We start from the raw sequence: 24509 nt of genomic DNA, 5'->3' as shown, positions 1-24509 counted from the left end.
GCTTGTTTTGTGATTTCCAGTACAAGCAGTACTGCAGTTTTTCACACGCAAACGTCCTTGTATGATGATTCATTGTTTGGTCTCGGATACACAAAAATGGAAGACAATTCGATCAAATATCGAGATGTGGTTTAATAGTACTGAACATAGGCATAAAAACAACTTGAAACTCAATTTCTAACCACCTCGCACGGTTTGCAATTACAGTTCAAGGCCTTATGTTAGCATTCAAATTATCAGTTACAATAGCCCCTGTCTTCAGTAGAACACACAGTTGTTCTTTTTAAATCCCTCCCTCTTTCAGACCTGGCATTTAGAATTTAATTGACTGGAGATGTATACCTAGCCAACTTTAGTTTGCTTGTGTTTTTTTTTCTTGTTATGTTATCCAAACTTAATATAGTGCAGTGAATCCCCTTGCAGGGATATCTCAGCACTAAAGCACAGTCCCAAGATGAGACAGGAAAAGAAGAAATATATGATAAAAATACAGGTTTTAAGTAGTTTCTTGAAGCAGACAAAATCAGTGCAAAAGCGAATGTGAGGCGGATGCCTATTTCATTTAAAAGGACCCAGGTAAGAAAAGGATCAACCACCCTGTCTAACTGAAAATACGATGTGGGCGGGCAAGAATCGATCCTTAGAGCTTAAATTTCTGATGGGTCGATAAATTGACAGTTTGTTTGGAGATACATTGGTCCTTTACATGATAAAGCTCTGTGTACCAGGCACAGATGCTTGAAAATCACTCACTTTCTAATGGGAAACCAGTGCAGAGATTTAAGCATGGGTACAGAGGGGGCACGAGTTGGAAGTTTGAGGACAAGCCGGGCTGCAGTGTCCTCGACTACCTTTAGTCTGGACAGGAGAGAGTCATTGGCCTCTGCCATGAGGGCATTTCCATAATCTAAGCAGCTGACCACAAGTGCCTGCGTGAGAGTCTTTCTTGTATGGAGACGCAGCCATTGAAATACTCTTCTTAACTTGTGCATTATCCCAAAACAGGTGCCACATGTATATTTCATTTCCTCTTTCATTGAGAGGCTATCATCAATTAAAATACCCATGTTTTTGACCTCCTTTTAGGGTTGAGGGAGGGTGCCTAATTCAGGTTGTACCGATCGTTCGTCCAGTAGTCATGGGCTTTGCCGAACAACACTATTTCTGATTTGTCCTCAATAAGGTGTAGGCAATTGTGGGACATCCAAGAAGCATTTTTCTCCTGCAATCTCTGAACTTCAGTTTAATAGAGTCTGGGTTTGGGCCCATGGGGATGACCAATTGAGTGTCATCAGCATAAGAGATGACATCAAATCCGCAGGACCTGATTTCTTGAGCTAGAGGTGCCCATCATAACTTTTATAAATCCTATTGGTTCATTCTGAACATTTTTGTCAGATGACATAGATCTGATATGTATAGTATTAAAGTTAAAACGAAGGCAATAGGCCTCACATATTTTGACTGAAAAGCATATGTTAAATACACTAAGTATTTAAGGATGGACTGTTATAAAACTAAATGAAAACCTGTGGACAATAATTTGGCCACATGAAATCTGATTAGTACGGGACACAAGGGTTTTGGTGTTTTTTCCCCCTCTGACAAGCCCTGGAGCAGAAGCTTTGCATTTGAGAATCTTTGTAAGGCTTCTTAGGAGGGATTTTGTATTGTCTTTTATACATTTGTAATTTTATGTGTAGCTTTTAGCGGTGTGTGCAATCAAGTAGTTTTTTAGATTCGGCTTGACATGGGTAGCAGGCTGCCAGGTTCTTGTAGCCAGAACATAAATGTTCAAAGTTGATAAAAACAAATGTACGTTTAGGTACATAAAGGGACTTTGTGTCAAACCTCTTGTTATTGGTCTGCTTGAGGTTCAATGACATTATGTTTCAATCCATAGCAACACATATCATGGGAAATGAGTCATCTCACTTCAGCCATCAGGTCTGCAGTTCTCTGAGTGATGTGGTTTTTGCCTGATCACATGAGCACATCTTCCTGTAATTTAATGTACTTTAGTGACAGGCCATGTGAAGAAGTCAAATTCTCCTTTAATATGTCCTTTTTGTTTGTTTTTTCTCTTTTTTTATTTTGTTCGTTTTTTGGACCATTCAGCAGTTCCAAAGAAAATGCTACTAACCTGTTTGCTTAGTTCTTCTTTATTCTCTAGTGCACTGCATTCTCTAAAGCCACTATTTCTAATATAGGCTACCACTTTCAGGGGTATCATCCAGAGTGTATCATTATTTTACTGTTCCAAGATAATTGCAGCATTTAGAAGCAACATGTCAGTACTCAAGGATTGGCATAGAAATTAATCATTATACAGAATACTATATTAGTTTAATCATTCTTATAGAGTGCCACCTGCGACTCTTAGGAGCAACCTGGTGCTGAGAGCTAAGAAGCTTACTCCACAACACAAACTCTAAATCATTGTTAAGCAAAGCAGGTTTCAAGAGCCTTTCTGAAAGGAGGGTGTGAAGAAATATCATTTAGGGCACACCATAAGACATGACAGTTTTTTCTTGCTATATAGCTAAAAGCTCTGCCTCTGAAAAATTATTTCTTAAACTTGGGGATCCCAAGATTATGATAGTTGGCTGAGCGAAGAGGGTGATTAGCCAGATATCTCAGAATTTTTTTCCTGCAGGTACTTTAGTCCTCTATTGTGGATTGCCTGATGGACCATACACACGGACTTAAATATGATACATTTCTCAACAAGCGACCAATGTCCCTTATGTCTGAATGCAGTTACATCTGCCTTTTCCCCAAACAGGAATATCAAATAAATAGCTAAATACTGCAGCACTGGAAGTTTGGACAGTTCCACTCTAGAAATGCCTAAGTAGAGGCTCTTGCCATAATCCAGTCTTGAAGGATTAATGCTGGTGCAGCAATTTTCCACCCTTCTAAAGTCAAAAAGGGGAAAAAACTTCAGCAACTTACATTGGAAAAATTGACTACACATGCTATTTTTTACCTGGGTGTTGAGAGATGAACTGTAATCAAGATACACATTCATGTTCTTTACCACAGAGTTGGGTTTTGATCAAAAAACAAAAGCTCTGTCTTATCAAAGTTAAGATTTTGCGCATTATTATACATCCAATTTGATGTGTCAGAGAAGAATTCTTTAAACCATGTCTTTTTAAACCCATGATCTTAATCTATCCTTAAAGTTAACTGGGGATCATTGGTTTACAATGCAAAATGGAATCCAAAAGGAATCAATAAGTTTTACCAATGGGATTAGAAAAATATTAGAAAGAGTGGTATTTAGCAATGATGCCTGCTGACATCTGGGTTCTACTTGAAATATGTCGTACAGGACTGAGTTAATCTTCAATCTTTGCATTCATCCTTGGAGATGCAAACTAAGTGAAAGTAGGGCCTGCCCTCCAATGCCTATATCAAGTAGGATCCTTTGAGAGATGGCATTGAAGGCAGCTAGAAGATCCAACAGAATGGGGGCTGCATTACCTCCATTATCCACAATCCACCTTATCTCTTTCTCCACAGATATCAAAGCTGACTAGTATTATGCATAACTCTGAAACCAAACTGAGTGTCCTCCAAGACCTTTGTGGATCTTCAGAATAGGTATGACGATTGACTGCTTCCAACTCAACATAACCAAAGCTGTTCTATGGGTGTCATGTTCAAAGTGTTTTATGGTCACAAACCCTCAGATTTGGTAAACCTGAGGGTTTGCGAATGCCAAAACACTTTTTGAAATACACTTTCTGAATCATTAAATAGGTTTAGGAAACAATAGGGAATTGATATTCTGAAGTGGCGGATTTAGGACGTCCCTTCCAAATATCGATTCCTTATGGTATTAATGTTTTGAAACTGAAATCTAGTCCCAAAACATTAATATTTTTATCACCAACTCGAAGGAGGTAGTAACTCCTTCGGAAAGGGGAAGAGATCCATTCCTCTTCGTGAATGTTGTTAAAAATGTTTTTAGGAGTTGGCAGCAGTCCATGGGACCACTGCTTAATTGTAAGAAATATGCTTTGCCTTTAAGGAAAACAGGCAGCCTTGTTTTTAAAAAAACAATTGTGTTATTTAAAAGCAGTCACATAAATGGAGGTCTACTGACCTCAGTAGGCCACAATCCCTGTGATGGTGGGCAATTATCACATTTTGCGAACTATCTAAGGATTATATATGAGGTAGGTCAAATTGCAACCCAGTAAGATTTTGTATTTTGTGAACTTACTTATTAGTACATAGGTTGGTTCACAAAATGAAAAATGATTTGGTAAACGTCGATGCACAATTTGCGACCACTTTTACCAAGTCAATGATTTTGTACGAGGCCCACAGAAAGTATTGCAAGTCTGTCAGAATTGGTACCAATGAACTAGCACCTAGGTGTAACAACTTAACTGGACAGGGGTCCTCACTGAGAGTAAGAAGTCTAAGGTAGCCTGTGTGGGACAGACTGAACATTTAAAATCTCTCACTCTAAAGTGAGTAAGTAAATCTTTTTTCCTGCACATTGCCATAAAAGAATAGATAAAGAATAGTACATTACAATACATGAAAAAAACCAATTTACTCAACATACCAATTCATAAATGTGCCCAGCCAATTTTAACCAAAACACTATACATACACTATTTCATACAGCCCACAATCGAAAATGCATAAAATACAAAATACCTATTAAAGTCAGTAAAAACTTATAAACCTTAAAACACCAAGGTCATTAACATTAAAAGCAAAGAGGCCCACTAGCTAAACAAATGTTTATGCTTGTACCTCCACATATATATCAAAAACTGGGTTACAGGAAACCCAATGCATTGACTGGTGTTACTTCTTAAAATAATGAATGCAATCCTGAAATGTCTCGTCCCCAGGTTACAAAAAAACAGTAAAATCCACTTGTTTCTAATTACTTGGTAACCTTGGCAAAAAATATGACATCCTCAGTCAACTCCTCAACATGATGGAAAAATGGACAAGAGCTATCACCCTCACTTAAGAAGTGCTTCCATATGGATGTGAAGGCGCGTAGAGGAAGAGTCCCTAAGTGAAATTTAGCATATAGGTTCTTTGCCAGTTGAGGTTCAATCTCATCCAAATATGTTTCAATACAGTAATCAATTTTGAAGCCTAAAAAAGAATCAGTAAGTAATCCTACTCTTACAGAACATAATGCTTGGTTGTCAATATATTGCCAGTAAGCACTTTTTAACTTGGATTTGGAAACTAGTCCAGCTTAACCAGGGGAGGACCACCTATTGGAAAACCAAATCAGTCCCAAACAAGCCTTCATAGACTGAAACCAGGGAATTTTACAAACCTCATTTCAACACCCATGTGAAAGCAGGAAAGCTCAGGGGAGACCCACAACCTTCCCCAGTACAAACGGGGCCTCAAACCCCCTACATCATTAATCCGTTTGAAACCATAGTTGAGCCGTAGGGGGACAAGCATGGTGCTCACTGGCAAGCCACAAAGATCACTTACAATTCAATTTTCAAATATTTCTAGTGAACGGAAATCCCATAAAGCCTGGGTTTTGTAAATCTCAAGAGTGGAAGTCACTGGACGTAAAGATAAAGCTCTGTGTGCCCTCAGAATAACCCCACAAAGCTGATCTAGCTTAAGGCCACATCCAATCAAAGCTCTCTGTGAGTATAACCCCCAGGTATTCAAACACCTGGACTCTTTCCAGGGTCGCTCCATTAAGTGTCTAGGTATGACAAGTGGATGGACAGGAGTTAAAAACCATAAACTTGGTCTTACAGAGGTTGATTTCAAGCCATTGCTGCCCGCAGAAGGACCCACAGCCAAATCCAAAAGATTCTGTATCTCCATAGGGGATTTTGATAGCAAAACTGTATCATCTGCAAACAGGAGGGTGGGTATCTTGACCCCGGCAAGCCGTGGAGCATCTCCCTCACATTGCTCCAATTGTGATACCAAATTATTAATATATAAAAGAAAAAGTATTGGAGCTAACACAATCCCTGCCTAACTCCTCGACAAACCGGAATGGGGTCTATCAACTCACCTTGTGGTCCACACCTAACCTGAGCATAATTATTCAGGTGCAATCTATTGAGATTATCAACAAGGTACTCCAGCACCACTATATCCTTCAAAGTCTTCCACAACAAATCTCTAGGGACTAGGTCGAAGGCAGAACGAAGATTTATAAAAATTACATACAGTCTGCCTCCACTCAGGAACACATATTTCCAATATAAAGGCTGCTGGCTAAACACCTGATCCATGGTTCCTACATTGTCCCTAAAACCAGCCTGCAAGGAGTTAAGATGTTACAGTCAGATATCCACTCAATCAGTCGAATCAGGATGACCCGACTGAACAGCTTCTGGTGGCTGTTAATGAGGCTGTTCGGCCAATAATTTGAAGGCAGGGACCTAGAACCCTTTTTAAAATAACTGGAATAATCTCAGACCCTGTCCAAGTGCGTGGCTTAGGTCACCACTCCTAATGGCACTAAAATACACTGAGAAATAAGGACACCAAACATCTCTGTTAGACTTGAAAAGATCACCTGGTACCTTGTCTAACCGAGGGGCTTTATTGGGTATAATCCGATCTATAGCTCTTGAAATTTCAGAGTCAGAAAAACCAGGAACTAGTTGCAGAGCTGGCTCAATGTTAGACTCTGTTATACCACAGGGAGTTGGAATGAGACTCAGCTCCCTAGGTGCCAGGGCACTGGGGACTGCGTGGTTCGATCCTCGTGCCTCAACTCCTGAGTATAAATGGGAAAAGTGATCTACCCACATAGAGGCTGAGATGTTACTATCCAAGGGAGCAGGGTACTGGGGTCCTTGTTGGCAACAATGCACCAGAATATCCTATAGTCCTTGCTATTGACGGCGCTCAACATGGACTCCCAAATAAACAAGTCCACTTTCTTTTTGCATTAGAGATTGCACCCTTATACAAAATCCTAGTCATCCTAATTTAGGCTCTAGACTCAGACTTGATTGCACAAGATAAGGCACTCCTAGCTAGCCGACAAGATTTGGAATACCAACAGGCTTTTTTCTTCCTCTTATGGATAGATTGGGTACTCAACCAAAAACATGTCCCTAAGTGATGAAAACACAGGAGTATGAATTTCACCCAAGCAAAAGAACTGATCTACTTCAGCTGGACTCTCCATTGCAGAGGCTACATCATCCAGTCCTGCAGTTATGATTTTAAACACCTTACCCAAGGCAATCTTAGAATCTGCCATAGAGCACCTCTTTAGCCGACGCCTGTTGTTAGCAGGGACAAGCCTTCTATCAAGCTGCTCATACAAGGAACATGGAAGAGAGTTGCTTAAATGATCCAGCGTTAATCCAGAAGCATTGTGATCACTATCCTGCCTGACAACTACAGCCATATCTACCAGAGATAGCCATAGCCTTAGATCTAGTAAGATATAATTAATAGGACTATTGGTCTGTGTGGTTACCTGTTCAATCCGAAACAGTTCTCCCATTACATGCCCTGAGGCTGCTATCATATGTGAAGGCATTAATCTGGAGAACGGCAGCAGTCCACCTCTTTACTGGGGCAAGGGAAAGATCCGAGATTCCCTAAATTTGATCCTTGTCACCCAAAGGGTCCTCTTGAGAAACAGACAATGGTTCAACTTTACAGTTAAAATATCCTGCCACTATTTTGAAGACTTTAACAGGCAGGGTAGCCATATGGGTTCCAATCAGCTCAATAATCCTTAACACTGCTCCATTTCCCTCATGCCTGCAAATATACATTATACATAAAATGCACACTGCCTATCGGGAAGGATAGGGAAACACACTGAGCATCAGTGCTGCCCAAATCAATCGTCTTGGATGTGCAACAGAGGGAGGTTTTTACCCACACTGCCAACTCACCCAAAGGTCTGCCCTTCCCTGAGGAAAATGCAGCCAAAGAAAAATTAACAAACCTGTATCGATGCTGCCGAACAACAGAGCAGGTCTCCTGGACTATATATATATATATTCAAATGAATCAATAAAAGAACCCCAATTGGGACACTCATGTTTGGGCACCAAGCCAGAAATGTTCCAGGAATCAATCTTCGTATTAGGGGGCAAACAAAGAACTGGATCATCTAGGGCAGTGGACACCATCACTACTGGGGTCTCTTCTTGAGAACCGACACAACACCTTAATGGAAAACGGATTTCTATAGGAATAGGTGCAGAGCAAAGTGGAGCGGGGCATATAGTTGTATGTGGCCCAGCTTTAGAGGAAGAAAGGGTAGATGCCACAAACCCACCTTCCAATGAATTATCATGACTGACAGACAAAACTGAGCGTCAATTTAGGCCATGCAAGTCAGATGATGGGGAGAATCTACTTGAAATAGGGACAAGAAACTCATCCCCATTTGAAATCCCATGGTGTGGGGGCCTAAAAACACCCTTGCCCTTGGTGCCAGATGCTTATTAAAAAAAACTGAGAAACAAGGCTTATGTTGTCTCTCCCTTAGTGGGCTCTTGTCCTACTCCTAACTAACCTCTAGGCCAGTTCAGGACTCCTATAATTGATGACCACACAATCTCCTCAAATATTTTTTGTGGATAAGCCCACCCATCCTACCTTCCTCACCAGCAGGATGTCATCGAATTCTTGAACATTGAAACACATGTGCCTAGACAGCCAATGACAAACCTTGTTCTTAAGTTGCACATAAGAGTCTGTACTGGGACCCTGAAAGGGGGGGAACTCCTGTTAAAATAACCACATATGGACAGCAAGCAGTGGGAAGATTCAAATGGGCTTGAGAGCGGAGAGGGGAAACTGGGGGCCATAGATTGGGCTGCATACTAGATGGAGCCCCTAAATTGCCTTGGCCCAGAGTGGATGCTTAACAATATTCTCCAAAAAACAAACTTTATCCAACAAAGGGGAAAGAAAAGAATGCACAATAATAGAAATGTTGTCCAAATAGAAGTCCCAATCAAAGGATGTCAGGTCAGCCACTGCAGTCTTCGTCCCACTTGGAAGCTACCCAGGTGTCAGCCCAGGGGGAGTCGCCAAGTTAACCACATGTTCTTTGAACCAGCCTTACTTTTACTATTGGGTTGTAATTTGGTGCTACCTCAATGTTTGGCTTGATGCTTCCTTTTGGCACAAGGTTCATTATCATTAGGTAGCGTGGTATCTAAATTGTCATTGCTCGATAAAACAAGCACACTTGTCGACTGAATTGTGGTCAAATCAGCTGTCAAATCCTGCAAGCCATTGGAGCAATAGGCATTGGGCTAGTAGTTGTCCAACCGGGGAAGTCAGAGGGCAGCTGGAGGCAACAACAAAATCCTTAGACAAATGCCACTCAGCCAGTACAACTTCCATAGAAACAACACTGATGACACATGCGAAAAAGTAATCCAAAGTACTCCCCCGTGAAGTACTACCTTGATTAACTGGATTGTCCCCTTGGGTTTTCTGTTTGCCCACCGTTCTTCCCCTAGGTGCAAAATGTCGCAAGAGTATAAAATAGCACCACACTCCACAATGCCATTAACTTCCAATGCCCATCGCTGGATTATACATCCAAGGAAGGCATGAAAAGGAGTAGTATGGTCCCGGTGCAAAAAAAAGAAAGAGGCTGGCACGGAACACTTTAGCAGGCAGCAGCATACAGGCAGCACTTATCTCCTCCCCTGGTCTTTTGCCACTGCCTTCACTGACACAAGGGCTATGGAAGCTGGAGGTGTAGGCCATGGTGATGAGCTGCAGAACTAGTGGGCTGCGCAGTTATAGGCAGCAGAAGTGATGATTGCAAATTGAGGCTGCAAACTGGAGGACAGACATTTAGGAAGTTTTAAAAAATGGGGAATAATTCGAACTGAGGCCAGGAAATAGAATAAAAATGAGCTCCAAATCAGTGCTGTGGCCGTTGTCGTGAGGTTGCCACTGGCTATAAAAGACTAACAATCCCGATGAGAAGCAGAGACAGAGGCATAAGCGGGGGACCCCACATGTGGCACTGCAACCACAAAGCCGAAACCAAAAGTGACCCCACCTCACTCCTGCTGCCCTGCCATACACCCGAGCCTGCCTGAGCAAGACGGGCGCATTGATGAACGGGGAGGGGCAGATGTCAGTGCCCAGGATGGGCCTAGTAGCCTCCCGCTCACAGTACTTGTGCCGATACACTGAAGATGGGGGACTAAGAAGTCTCCACACGATGTTCGGGTCCCACGGTCCTCCCTCCAGCTCCAGCTCTCTCTCCTGATGTGGCGTGTGACATATATGGACGGGCACAAGCATGGCATCAGGGGAGGGGTCCAAAGTCCTTCTGGAAGTAATGACCTCCCACAATCCCAGCATTACTCCCTCAAGAGACTGTACATTTCTCACAACTCTGTAGGTATTTTTTTTATACAAGAATGCCCCCAATTTGGCCTACCTTTTCTGTTTTAATGTTTTGCTTATTCTTAATTGCAAACACATGCCCACCACATGTATGCAGAAGCATTTTATTTTTTCTACTTTTATTCTTTTAGCCTATCTTACCTTAGTCTGTGGGTGGATGAATGGATGCGGCAGCATGTATGATAAGGTATTTATTATTTCAGCTCATCAGTAACTGATGTGAGATGTATTGGTATTGCCAATGCTCATTCACATTTTCAATGTAAAAACTGACATTTCCACTAGCTATGAGTAGGCAGAAAGTGTTACAAGGAGTGCCAGGGGTGGGGATAGAATGGTTGTTGGGGGTTATATGGCTTGGTTGTTCTTGCCTGGCAGAAGCTTTGACTGCTAACTGCTGGAGGGGCAGGCGGAGCTAGACAGTGCTGTTGTCCACAGCCCTTTCCCCTGCAGCTAAAGTGACAGGATCACTGTCTCCAGACCCAGAGTTTTTGGCCATGAGACTCATTAATGCTATATGGAGTGAAATACCCCAACTCATAATGAGGGACGTTATAAGTTGGGATTTATTTTGGGCTTTCCAAATTCACGTAGATGCATAAAAGGGACAACAAAAAAGTGTTGGTTAAAAAATAACTTTTGTAAAAGGTAACAGGAGTAAACCTAACAACAATAGATTAAAAAGCCTGACTGATATAAGCTCAAAAATATTTGCTTAAATTCTTCGCACACACCTAAAGGATTGTAGTATTAATAAAAAACCTCATCTCTCAAGACTAGCAAGGCTTTAGAGAAGGCAAACTAACAGTGGATCACTGTTTTCCTTTATAAGCAATAGTTCAGAAGTCAGTAGAAGTAAATCACAGGCTCTGTGATTGCTTTTTTGACTTCCAAACTACCTTTGATACAGTGGACGGAGGCCACTTGCGAAAAAATGTATTTATGTGGGATATACCAATCGGTCTGCTCTCTTTATTATAGCAAATGAATTCATCTAATTGGAGACAGGTAGAACTCAACGTGATGGGTAGACTCTCCAAATAATTTGGAGTAGAAAATGACCTATGCCAAGGTTGCGTCTTGGTACCTACACTTTTCAGTCTTCATGTAGCTGATCGTCCAACTACATTAACATCAAATCACTTGTTTTTATCCAAGATGAGAAATATATATATCCTTTATTTATGTGGGATTTACCAATCGGTCTGCTCTCTTTATTATAGCAAATGAATTCATCTAATTGGAGACAGGTAGAACTCAACTTGATGGGTTGACTCTCCAAATAATTTGGAGTAGAAAATGACCTATGCCAAGGTTGCGTCTTGGTACCTACACTTTTCAGTCTTCATGTAGCTGATCGTCCAACTACATTAACATCAACTCACTTGTTTTTATCCAAGATGAGAAATATATATATCCTTTGCATAATATACGCTGATGATTTCATTACTATGAGTTATACTGCAATATGTCGGCAGATGAAAATGTATGTTCTTGCAAAGTATTGTGAAATATATTTCCTATAAATAAACACTGAAAAAAGAAAAGATAATGTTCTTTGGTAACAAAACAACAAAAGTTCAAATGATTTCTCCAGAAGGAAAGAATAGAGGAAGTGAAACGTTATAAATATAAAGGTCTAAATTTACAAACAGCGTCGACTGGACAGGTCACTTTCATCTTCCAAAAGAAAGCGCAGCAATATTGGCAGGGGCTCTATCAAAATTTAATTAGAAATACTGTGGGTGCTCACTGACTGCCTAGATGGATAAAAAAATTCCAGCAATAGTAATACATGGATTATATGTTGTATGCTTAACTGCAAAAACTCTTTGGGAGCAAATAGAAAGTGTCACATCAAGGAACGTTTTAAATCTACCAACCATGATCCAAGCAATTAGGCGCAAATATGAGCCTACATAATGGACTCAGTTTGCAGGTAAACGCCTTTCATGCTTTATAAACAAATTTGTTAGTGGCGGAAAATTCTCATAAAGTATTTAATTTGTGCTGGCAAGAAGCTCGGAATAGTGGAAGGCAGCGGCAGTTAACCAAGTAAAAACGATAGCAAATTTAAAGGAAAACATGAATTATTTGGTAATACAGAATTATTCGAACGATGCTGGTAAAAAAAAAATCTCTAAAAGTCTTAGCTGGAACTATAACATAGAAATGGGATTTCAAATATCTGAAGATCATCCTATCGGTAGGATTAACATTGGATGCAAAGGGTAATGAGGAAGGATTTTCCTATTTGTACAAATGAATGGACCACAAACGTTGCTTAATGATTTTAAATGATAGAATAGTATGCAATCCCACTTATCAAGTGTTAGAGGTTTACTTGCTGATTCAAAAGAATGATTGTAAATGCTATTGTCCATTGATCTCAAAATGCATTTTATCACGTATTTTAATTAATTGTCAGTTATTCAAGGAGCAAGGAAGTAAAGCGATTTTTAAAACTTTGTTTTTAAAATACGATACCAACTTACCAAAGTTGGCCTGATAGTTAACATGCAATATTTAGATGTGTCTATAGCATTAGGAAGATTTATGAGAGCAGTTAAAAATAAGATGAAACAATTTAATGTGACTATTGTGATGTAAACTAATGTATTTTAATCTGCTTTTACACGTCAGTTATTAATTTTATGAACAAACTTGTTCCAATGAGCGAATGTCTTTTTTCCTTTCTTTTGCACTGTGTAAGGATTCTTTACATAATTTGATTGAAGTTTGAAAAGATTCGTTTTCTATTGGTTTGTAAAGTTGTGTGCCAATAAGTGTAAGAGCAGCAAAGTGGATAATACACTTTTAGGGCCAAATGTACAACCCAACAATTTGTGACTCGCAAATTGCATCACATTTGCAACTCGTAAAAAGGGATGCACAACAGTGTCCCAGACACTGTTTGCCATTCCTAATGGGGTCGTAAATTGCATGCCTCATTAATATTAATGAAACAGGCGCAATTTGCGACCCCATTAGGAATGGCTAGCACTCACAGTTATGGTGGCATGCTGGGGTCAGCAGACCGCCATGTCAGAGACTGCTTTTTAGGTCTTCCCCAGGTAGCGCGCATGCCCTGTCTCTCCCAGAAATCCAGTAATCCGAATAGCAAGAGTAATCCCGCCTGCTGCTTGCCTGCGGCTTGCAATAGGGTTTTTTATGTCACTCAGATTTCACTCCGATTCCGGCCTCCCTATTGGTTGCTGCTCCGATTCATCACTTCCGTTTTGTTCCTTTTTAGGTCTCGGCTCGAAGGCTGCGCTTGCGCAGTCTCGGTCCGAGATTTAATGACTTGGAGAAGAGGGGCTTGAACCCGCCCCTCTTCTCCCCTGTTCTCCATTGGCTGGCCTCTTGAATGCTGGCCAGCCATTGGAGAAGAGGTCCGTCACTCCGAACAGGCCCCGTCCTTTTCGGATTCGGGGGCGTGTTTTTTCCAACTTTTCTAATTCTCTCCTCCAGCCAATGGCAAGAGGAGAGAAAAGGAAAACACGCTTCCGAATTCGAAACCGCCGCTGCGTTTCTCCGAGGCATTTCTGCTTCGCCTCGGAGAAAGGCGGTGGCGTCCCGGCGTCCGGACGCATTTTTCATCTTTATCTGCTGGTCTTACGGAGTCTGCCTCGTTGAAGCCACGGGCTCGATTGGCACACAGGCATTAAGGCTAACTGCAATTTCACTTTCTGTAGTGCGCGCATTGTTGGTACTGGATGTAAAACCCACACAATATAAGCTTAGTTTCTTCATAATGTGGGTCAAAGTAAACACTCATCCCCCACGAGGAACACCTTTTTCCTTTAACAGGAAATCGTTTCACTTGGCTGAAGCTCGTCTTTCATTTGCATGACGTTTCCTAGCACTGACGCGTCAAAGAAGGTTGAAAACAGAGGTAGGACTAAATATGCGTTTCACTCTACGATAGTATAGCCTTCTTCTATTTCCGTTCTTAGCTTGCCTTTTTCCGTAGGAGCTGGAAAGTTCAACTACTGTCAGCAGTGGACACAAATTACTAATAAACAAAGGAGTGAAGGGAGGCAACGCGAATGCATCGTAGTACTTGAAAGGGTGTATTACATTTAGATGCAATGAGGTTTCTTTTTTCGAAATGGCTACGCAGACGGGCAGGCCAATGCGGAGATTCTTAAAAAGCATACCCGCTCACCCCTGCGCGTTGGTAGTGCCAGCGCAGTCTGGCATTTCTGTGAGACGCCGGTGATTACCCTTCCCTTTTGCCGTGCCAGCCGTACTAACCGCTGTGGAGAAGCCGCGCTCCCCTGCACCGCCGATTGCGTGAGTAGTGGAGGGCAGAGAGAACAGTGATATCCAGAGATAGGAGCGAAGCCTCGTTTATTTAACCCTCTCCCTAGTCGTTGAACCCGAAAGCTAGAAACCACGCAGTTCATCTGACACGTGTCCGTTTAGTGCCCCTGCTCCCAAAATGATGTCCCAAGTCTTAACTTTGTCAAAGAAATGCGTACAAGGTTGGACTGGGACACAAAATAGGCCACGGCACCAGAATGAAAGTGTACCCCGGGCCCCATTAATGAACTAAGTGGCAAAAAAAGCGGCTGTTATTTTTGACATTCAGGTGTTTTGCAAGGTATGAGAGATGGTATTAATTTGTGCTTGCTGCAGGCAATGATTGTGGTAGTATCAGCATAATGAAAAGTAGTGCTTGAAATGGGGAAAATAGAAGTGCAGGTACTCCGTATCAGAGTACCTGCTTATTTCTGAGAATTACCGGTACTCTCTAATTAAAAGTATTACGACTGTCTTGAGAAGTGCCGGTACTCTCCCTCTTAAAAAAAGTGCCGGTACTCCGTATTAGAAAGGTGGGAAGTCAACCTTTGCAAAGGACCTTTGACTGTGAGGCAGCATGTGTCGCTGAGATTTTAGTTAACTTTGAGGAGAAACCGTTCGATTTAGTCGTTTGTTTGCATGATTCTCTCTCAAAGCGTGCTTCCCATCTCTTCCGTGAGCAATATCCTTGATACATCGGAATCACCACGGTATTGTCATTGTACAGGATGAGTGGGGCTTAATCGGAACGTATTGGATCGCAGAACTTCCCTAACATTCTCTGAAACTGCTCTGGAATTCGTCACCAGATCCTCTTGAGCACCATGAAGTTTGGCTCTTTGTATGTCTGGACTTGGAGACAGGTTTTGTTGGGATAGCTGTTGGGCCCTTGTAAATTTTTGATTTTTTTATAAAGGGGGATAAATGCGAAAATGTTTTTTTAGGTGCTCTAAAAGCACACATTGCTATAGCCCTGGCACAGAAGAGCACTATTTTGTGTGTGGCTTTGCTCCTTGTGAAAGGTCATAATGCTGTAACTCACAGTAAAGGTAACCAGTAGCTGAAGTGGGCAAACCAATTGTCCAAGTTGTACTGGGCGGAACAAAAACATTTTACTTGTGTTTGGTTGTGAGCTGTTAGATAGAAATCACAACCTAGATCGTAGCCTTGTGATGTGTATTGTATCACGTTTATATAGCTCTTGCTACTGCTGAAGAGGCGTTGGGAGTGCTTTATGCTGGGTGCCACACTGCTCCGCAACCCAAGTTTAGTGGTTCGTCCAGTGTTATTGGTTTTAATGGTCATTGGGATCAGTCTTGTGTCACTCAGCAGCCCGGCTTCTTATGACTCACCCTGATTGTCGCATTATTCCTTCTTTGCGGTCATATGACTGGGACAAACATGACTACGCGGTGTGAGTTATTATTTGGAAAGGGTGACCTGTGTACTCTCCCGGACTGGCCCTGGTCACCTTTTCCCTGTGCTTCACACAGGCCAGTGTGGAACGTCCTTGTTAACAAGATAAGCGGGCAGGATAATTCACCCAGGCATGGATGAGTGTCAGGGTCACATGATTGCACCCTGGTCACATTCACACAGCTGTATCTCAGCAGGTTCATACATTTGCTATGCCGTTTCTTTAAATGTTTTAAAAACAAAAACATAAACAAAAAGAATGTCATGAGCAATGCCAATAGCTCTAACTTTACCAATGCCGAGACCATTGCATTGTAAATGCTTGTTTGAAGACCTCTTGGTCACAGCTACGCCACCTGAGGCATTCAGGGTGTCTGAAGGAATACCGTAGCCAAAAGTAGTAGAGTTACTCAAAATTACACTTGCAAATTACTCAAAAATGCAGTTTACCTTTATGAATACCTCCATGAGTGATTAAGGAAGGGGAAAAAGCTGTATTGATGTGACTAGCATGTTTTTTTGCTTCTGCTGAGAGATGTACCCTGAAGGCACTGTACTGCATTTCACAATTCATTTTTCTTTTTAATCTATGTGCTTTTTATGAATGCTATATTTGGTTGCATATTGCCGACAACAGCAATAAAATGATCTTGCAAATGGGAATCTTTATGTTGGTAGTGAGGTATAATTGTATCTTTGGTCATCTGTTGCAGTCAGTTCACAGATTTGTTCAAATGTCCCAAAGGTATTTTACTCACAAACATTGTGGAAACAACATAAACCGAGCCTGTCAGTTAATGTGATTATAGTGAACATGAAAAAGACCCTAAATAAATATTTTTTTATTATTATTTTATACATTAGTTCTAGCACACGGTTATCACTTTGGCTCTGTTCTGATATGAGCAAGCCTTTATAATGGACGTTTCCATGGTGATACGAGATACTAGAGTTTGAAATGTGCACTTTAAAGTTTCTGTACTTCATGTGACCTTTAACGTACTCTTTTAACTTTCTCATATTTTCTCATTCTGGCTCCTGGAGATAGCAGTGGACGATTGAGGTTTATTTCATTTTGAACTGAAACCAGTTGGCATGACATGTTTCCTTCTACCGGAAGTTAGGCCTGGATTGGTAGTTTCACTATTTGTTCACTTGAAATCAGCCACCTTGTTTGCTTTAAATTTTAAAGAATAGTAAATTCACAGTTAATCATTTGCTCTGTGCAGGAATTACCCATGTATTTCTTTTTTTTATTGGCAGTCGAAAGAGACAAGGATTTTTCTCATCAGCGCAGACACTACAAAGAGTTTCGCTTTGACCTCACTCAGATCCCTCACGGAGAAGCAGTGACAGCAGCTGAATTTCGCATATACAAGGATCGAAGCAACGTTCGCTTTGAAAATGAAACCCTGAAAATGAGTGTTTATCAGATCATAAAGGAAAACCCTAACAGGTAACACCATTTTCTTACCAAGTGAGTAAACATTGGATTGGTTTACATTATTTGCGATTGAAATGTCACATGTTGCTGAGAATTGTAATGAATGTTGCATTTAATATCTAACTGATGTCCTGAACACATGTTTGAAAATGGGGATGGAATTCTCTAGTTTTTTTATTTTTGAATATAGAAAAAGACGGTTTTGGAATTCTTTTTCAGTCATTTGTGTAACAATACATGAAACACAGATCCCTGTTCCACTGTATTTAGGAAAACCAAAAGGGGATGATGGACGGAGTGTTGAACATTGTAAGCACTCACCCCCAGTCAACTGATCAGGTTTAATCCATCATCATGCTTTAGCTCAATCCGCCACCCCAGTTCAGACATGGCCATATGCAAATCAGTCTGACCCTGTGCCTCATGGGAACAGTCCAGCCCGAACTGCCAAGCCATGTCTTCCCTGGACCGGAAACAAGCATCCTGGGACCGGTTTCTGGCTAATCAGCCGTCATCAGCCAGGCTAGCTTGAATCCAGTGGCAAAGTGAGCAAGGGACCCACGTCTGGGCAATACCTGCCAACTTGGGGCGAACAAAGCAAAACCAAAAGGGGATGATGGACGGGGTGTTGAACATTGCCAGCACTCACCCCCAGTCAACTGATCTGGGTTTAATCCATCATCATTCTTTAGCTCAATCCGCCACCCCAGTTCATACATGGCCATATGCAAATCAGTCTGAATCTGTGCCTCATGGGAACAGTCCAGCCCGAACTGCCAAGCCATGTCTTCCCTGGACCGGAAACAAGCATCCTGGGACCGGTTTCTGGCTAATCAGCCGTCATCAGCCAGGCTAGCTTGAATCCAGTGGCAAAGTGAGCAAGGGACCCACGTCTGGGCAATACCTGCCAACTTGGGGCGAACAAAGCAAAACCAAAAGGGGATGATGGACGGGGTGTTGAACATTGCCAGCACTCACCCCCAGTCAACTGATCTGGGTTTAATCCATCATCATTCTTTAGCTCAATCCGCCACCCCAGTTCATACATGGCCATATGCAAATCAGTCTGAATCTGTGCCTCATGGGAACAGTCCAGCCCGAACTGCCAAGCCATGTCTTCCCTGGACCAGAAACAAGCATCCCGGGACCGGTTTCTGGCTAATCAGCCACTCTATTTATGGGCTTATTAGGATGTCGGTCGGAAAGCCTTCTACCGTTGACATCCATGGTTTAAAGCGGCCGGTCGGACTGATTGGCTTTTGAGGGGCTCAAGGAACCCGTTGGCCAGTCAGAGGTCGCACATAATCCCCTACGGACAGCTTTTTCACATTTGGGATTATGATGTTGGTTTCCGACAGGTTTTTCATGTCTGGCTTTCCGACATCAAAAGCCTATCGAATGCGACTTTGGGGCCCCCTAGCAGGATGCCCATGCCTCTGGTTGAGGGACTGGGGGCACCTGTAAGTCCCTGCTCGGTGTGGCAGGCACTGTGAGGGGCCTGTCACGTGGTGCAGGGCTTTACCGAAACTCCCATTTCTCAATGGGAGCTTGTGCTGCGACCGGTTTCCTACCGCCTGACAAGCTCCCATAGGGAAATGTGGTTGCATTGTAATATGGTGTTCGGAACTGCTGACCTACGGTCGGTTCCTACACCGAGACGGTGTCGGTCGGAGGCAACTCCGATCCACATTGTAATTAGGGCCATAGTTCTTTATTCAATTATTTCAGCCCATTTATTTTTGTGCCACCCTATTACAATAGGAACAAAATACATATGTATCAAAACAAATGAAAAGATTCACAGAAAAGCAAACTGCTATTATTTTTTTAAGATTGTCACCTTCAATAGGAATCAGGAGTAAAATAGAGTTGGCCATTATGCAAAGAGTATTTTTGGCAGTGTTTTTTGTGCCAAAGTGGAAATAGGCTGGCATGTGCTAATGCAATAAAAATTTGCTGCGGTAGGATTGTGCCCTGCATGGTGAACATGCTGTGGCAACAAATGATGGACGAAGCGCTGAATAAGTCAAACACTCTCCCTCAGTCAAGAGATCTGGGTTAAATCCATTGTTCTTTTGCTCACTACGCCACCCCAGCTTGGACACAGTCATATGTAAATCAGTCTTGACCCTGCTCCTCCATGGTGAACGGGCATCTATACCAAACCTGACTGCATGATTGCGTGTAAAACTGGCATCTTGATTTCTTATTTTGACCCTTATGTCACTTTAATCTAGCATGTCCATAGATCCTAGGCATGTCCCTGTTAATGCCAGGTCCATAACCTATTCTGTGTCTGGAGCAGTGCACCTAGCATGACCCATAGTGGGCATGGACCGCTCTACATGTCTTGGGTGCATTGCATAAAACAGTGGTGTAGCGTACCATGTTTCTTGAATCAATTGTGAGACCAGACCTTTTATCTGTGTGAAGGAGAGGCAGTACTGTTATGTTGTGCGACCCAGTACCATGCGCCTTCATCCTCTGTGCATGTTGAGTGCATGTATGTGCAGTGTGTGTAGTACATGTGTGGTAGTAGGACTCTCTGTGTTGCATGAGTCTGAGTACTACAGCCAGTGGGATTCTATTTTAAATGACCCTGGTTTTAGCATGGTGCGCAATAGGCAGTGAGGACTGCAATCCCCATACAGCATTTTTGTAGCGGGGGTACAGACCAGGACAGAGAGAGGGCTACCTATAGAAATTTAGCAGAGACCTTGTTAGCAAAGGGCTGCCTATTATCCCTTCCTGAGAACTGACCTTTGGTAGATGCTAGAGGTGAGTTGTAGGACTACAGGTTCGGTTGTTCAAAGCAAGGACATTTCTAGGTGGGGTCTGCCCCTGCCCAGAAATTTCTTTATCTCTGATAAATGAGTCAGGAAGGCTGGTAACAGCCAGATGGATAGCAGTGTTGGATACTCTTGCTTGGAACCAGTCCCACTGTTACCTTCAGTAAGAGCCATCATATATCAAACATGCTGTGTCTAGAGAGGAACCCGAGAATAACATTTGAAAGAGAAGCAAACCCTTCAGTACTGAAATCTTAGGATTAGGATCCAGATCCTGTGTCTGGAAAATATGTATACAAGTGAAATACAAATCACCCCACTTTCTTCCAGTCCCAAATTCCACTTGGCCAAGTAAATGAGCGCTCCGTACAACTGCAGTTCATCCAGGTCTCATATCTGCCTGGTAGCCAGTCTCCCAGAGGGACATTACCTAAAGTTTGCATTTTCTACAGAAGTCCTAGACACTTACCTTTCTGCTGATAGAGTCCAGTGTGTATGCAGATCAAGAGGCACATAGACAAAACCTGAGATGCATAGAGAGCAAAGCCAGGAGTGACTTGAGTAATGAAGAGAGTCCCCCTAGTTGCTCTGCACAATTATAGTGTGAGCTACATAAGGCTTTAACAGAATAACATGCTAACTTGCAAAAAAGATGATACATGAATAAGTATACTGTGATGCCTGGCAGTGTACTGTGGACTTAAGAGACTGATGTTGCAGCTACCAGGATTATAAGTGGAAGGCATGTCTCAGCCAAAGCAGCAGCCGGCAACCCCTCATCATCCCAGAAGCCACATCTGCCAGAAAGACACCACCAAGAGGATTCAGCTGGGTGGTTGCAACTGCCATACCAGAACACCTGTTTGCAGTTGGCCTATATGGTCCCCGCCTTCGGAGATGAATGATGTCGCACAGGTCTGCCTCACCTATTCATCTGAAAAACTCTTCCAAGTGAAACTGCTGACATGGTCCCAGCAATAGCCAAGCCACTACAATGAAGGTAGAGTCCTGGACCACATTCACCACAAAGCTCAAACTGCTAAAGTACCCAGCTTATAAATAATGGGGCTTGGCCTATACAAGGGATAAGAGAGTAAATGCACACAGATGAGACTTCCGTGCATGCCAAGACTTTTGCCAAAGGCATAAAGAGACATTGAACTGACTTGCACATTTGGCCTGTGAGAGTTTGGAGCGATCTGCATTGTATAATCTCTCCTAAACCCATAGTGTGTCGGGGACTGTAGATATTATATCTTGACAATAGTGGGAGGAAGGAGGATACCAGGAAGATATCAGGAAGAAGGCAGATAATGCCTCATTATTTAACACAACTCTGTTTACAACCCTATAAGTGGTTTCCACTGAATTGTGTAGCATTCAATTATGCTGTGTGATTAAAGTTCTTTCTATTTACATAAAATATTAGCTCAGGTGGACATTACGGTGTTGTGTCTGTTAGTTGACTGCTGAATTCTGAACTTGTGCCTCCCACACTACCTCCCAGAGAAGACTATGACTGCCTTTTCTCACTATCATGAGAGTCAAGTGTGGGAAGCATTGTTTTTGTCCTAGTTTGCAGAGCAATAATTTGACAGACCCCAGGACACCAGAAGCAAATGACCTCAACCTCTGCTACTAACGTTCAGTAGCCTTTGTCTGCCCAATAGCCCCCCTGAATGTAGGCTGACAAAGATGTATCTATGTTTAGTACAAGCAAAAGTCATTTAGGGGCAAGGTCACTAATGTATGTACTACAAAACTCTATTCACAGACATACATGTGGAGTTTCTGCCTCTGCATTTCCTATACTTATATGTACAGAGTTCTCCACCCTAGTGCTTTGCCTCCGGATATGTAGGTATATGTATTAGTAGTAAATGTTGGAGGGACAGAGGGTAGAGGCTGAAAAATGGGGAATACGTACTACTAAAGGGGAGGGAAATAGGGAGAAATAAATTGGTGTTAAGGGAGGATTTGGGAGGGGTTTAAGGAGGGATATCAAGCCACCCAAAAAAGAGTAAAGCGCATATTAATTAAATTGTAATGCAACGCAGTGCAGTAAGTCACCTTGCTGCGCTGCGTTACAGGGAAAGGGCAGGAATGACCTGTATTTATTACAATAAGACGCATTACCATCCTTTCCCCAGTGCAGGCGCACACAGGGCTTCCTAGCACCAATGTAGGCATCTTTGCACAATGGTGCAAGGTTGCATGCAGGATTGTTTTTGTGCAGAAAGGGGCAACTTCTTGCAGAAAAACAATCCTGAGAGGCATTTTCCTCTTCCTATGTGTACTGCGAAATGCAACATCAATAGAAAAAGGAAAACGCAAGGAGATTTCTCCTCGTTATGCCTCCCCTGAGAAAATATGTATCTTTTTGGCACATTCCCAGGTCTACCAGTGATGGTAAATTTGGGAATGTGTCAAAATCAAAGGGAGTTGCTTGGGTGCCTTCACGTAATGATCATGGAGCGCCTTCCCTGGGCAGAGAAACACAGCGCAGCGATCTGCGACGCGTTGCTTTACTGCAGATTTATGAAGCCACTAAGGGCCATGGTAGGTGGCCTTGCGTGGCTTCATAAATCACATTTTGGGCTTGCGTCGCACTTGCACCACATTGTGACGCAATTCCCCAGGAAAATATGCCCCTAAGTCTATATCTATTAACACATTACACATATATAGTTACTATAGCCGACAAGGAACCCAAAACAACAGCAAAAGTACTATAGCTCAGAGTTGGAGTAAGTCTAGCATCACACATGGCCAACCATAGTATTTCAGACCATTCCCATAGAAAATAATTTAGGTGGAGGCTTAGAATCAAACCCAATCAGTAATAATGATACATTTAAATACATGTATTAAAAAAACTAAAATAGAAATATATATATTTGAATGTAAAAACAAATATAAAAAAATTGTAAATATTCTTACAATAATTAAAAAATGTTCAAATATCCTTATCCGTTTCAAAATTAATGTAACATAATATTCAATTAAATCTACTTAATTAATTTTGACATATTTGGAAAAATATCTTTTAATATTTATTCATGCATAATAAATTATATTTTTTTGATTACCTTTGAATTTGTTTATGTGCACGTGAACTATTTTTTAATGTAATGCATTTAAAATATTGTAATTTTATTTTTAAATTTATCATTATTAATAATATTGTTACAGAAGTTGTACATTTAAAATAAAGAAATAAAAATAATTTTTATTGATAGTTTTACAAAAATGTTTTTTTTAATTTCTGTACAAGTGCAAAACACTTATTAGTTTTACACATACTTTACCATAGGGAGTTGGGCTCTGTGTGATAAAGAACTGGGAAAAGTTAATACCTTTATGACACTTGTTAAAGCAATTATGGTCCAGAGTATGACGTGGTTTCACCCGACGTGACAATGTGGTCCGCCCACTCCATTATGATGCGGCGGGTGGAGGCATCGTGCGTTGGAAGCCATTCATAATTCCCTAATGACGGCAAAGCCAAGTTCGACTCTGCCGCCGGTATTATGATGACAGTTTCCGACAGCCCTTTAATGGTGGCCTTTCGCACATGGAAAGGCTGTCGGAAAGTGTTTTTGGGTGCCCCTAGCAGGGTCCCCTTTCCCCCTGGTTCTCCGCTTTTGGGGCTGTGGGTCACCTATGATACACCCTTAAACATCCTTGCACCGTGTAGCAGACTCCGTGAGGGGCCTGCCACACGGTGCAGGGATGTTTAAAAAACATCCATTTTACAATGAAAGCTTGTGCTGGAGGCCTTTTCCTCCTGCTGTATAAGCTTCCATTGTAGAATGGATGTTTCCAATTTCCCCATGGGCGGTCACATCCTAATACAGAGGTCAGAACCGCCGACCTATGGTCAGGCGGTTCCAGCCCGATACAGTGTTCGGCGGACATCGAAATCACTGCCTATATGTTATTATTATTATGAAATATATTAATATATTTATTCTAATTGTGGATCAAAATTTCTAAAACAGGGAGTCTCTGCAACTAAAGGGTTGTTAAATGTTTGAAAATGGGGAAATGTATAGTTCAACAGCTTAGCAATTGTATCTTATGACCACATGTGTGACACATATATTACAAGGATTACAAAACTTGCAACACACCTGGTAATGAAATTAGTATTGTTTTGAACACCA

General features: G+C 41.9%; 1 protein-coding gene across 1 annotated transcript in view; it reads left to right on the top strand.

Annotated features, from left to right (window-relative positions):
- The window catches only part of BMP5 (bone morphogenetic protein 5), a 533543-nt gene that overhangs the window by 206103 nt on the left and 302931 nt on the right, over positions 1-24509 (top strand). The window contains exon 2 of the mRNA XM_085610867.1: positions 17374-17566. Within this exon, the coding sequence (XP_085466993.1) occupies positions 17374-17566 (193 nt within the window). The remainder of the gene's footprint in view (positions 1-17373; positions 17567-24509) is intronic.

Source organism: Triturus cristatus, chromosome 6 (assembly GCF_964204655.1).
Source record: "Triturus cristatus chromosome 6, aTriCri1.1, whole genome shotgun sequence".
In the NCBI taxonomy this organism is placed as follows: domain Eukaryota; kingdom Metazoa; phylum Chordata; class Amphibia; order Caudata; family Salamandridae; genus Triturus; species Triturus cristatus.
Note: the sequence above shows the minus strand (reverse complement) of the source record. Positions and strands in the feature narration are given on the sequence as shown.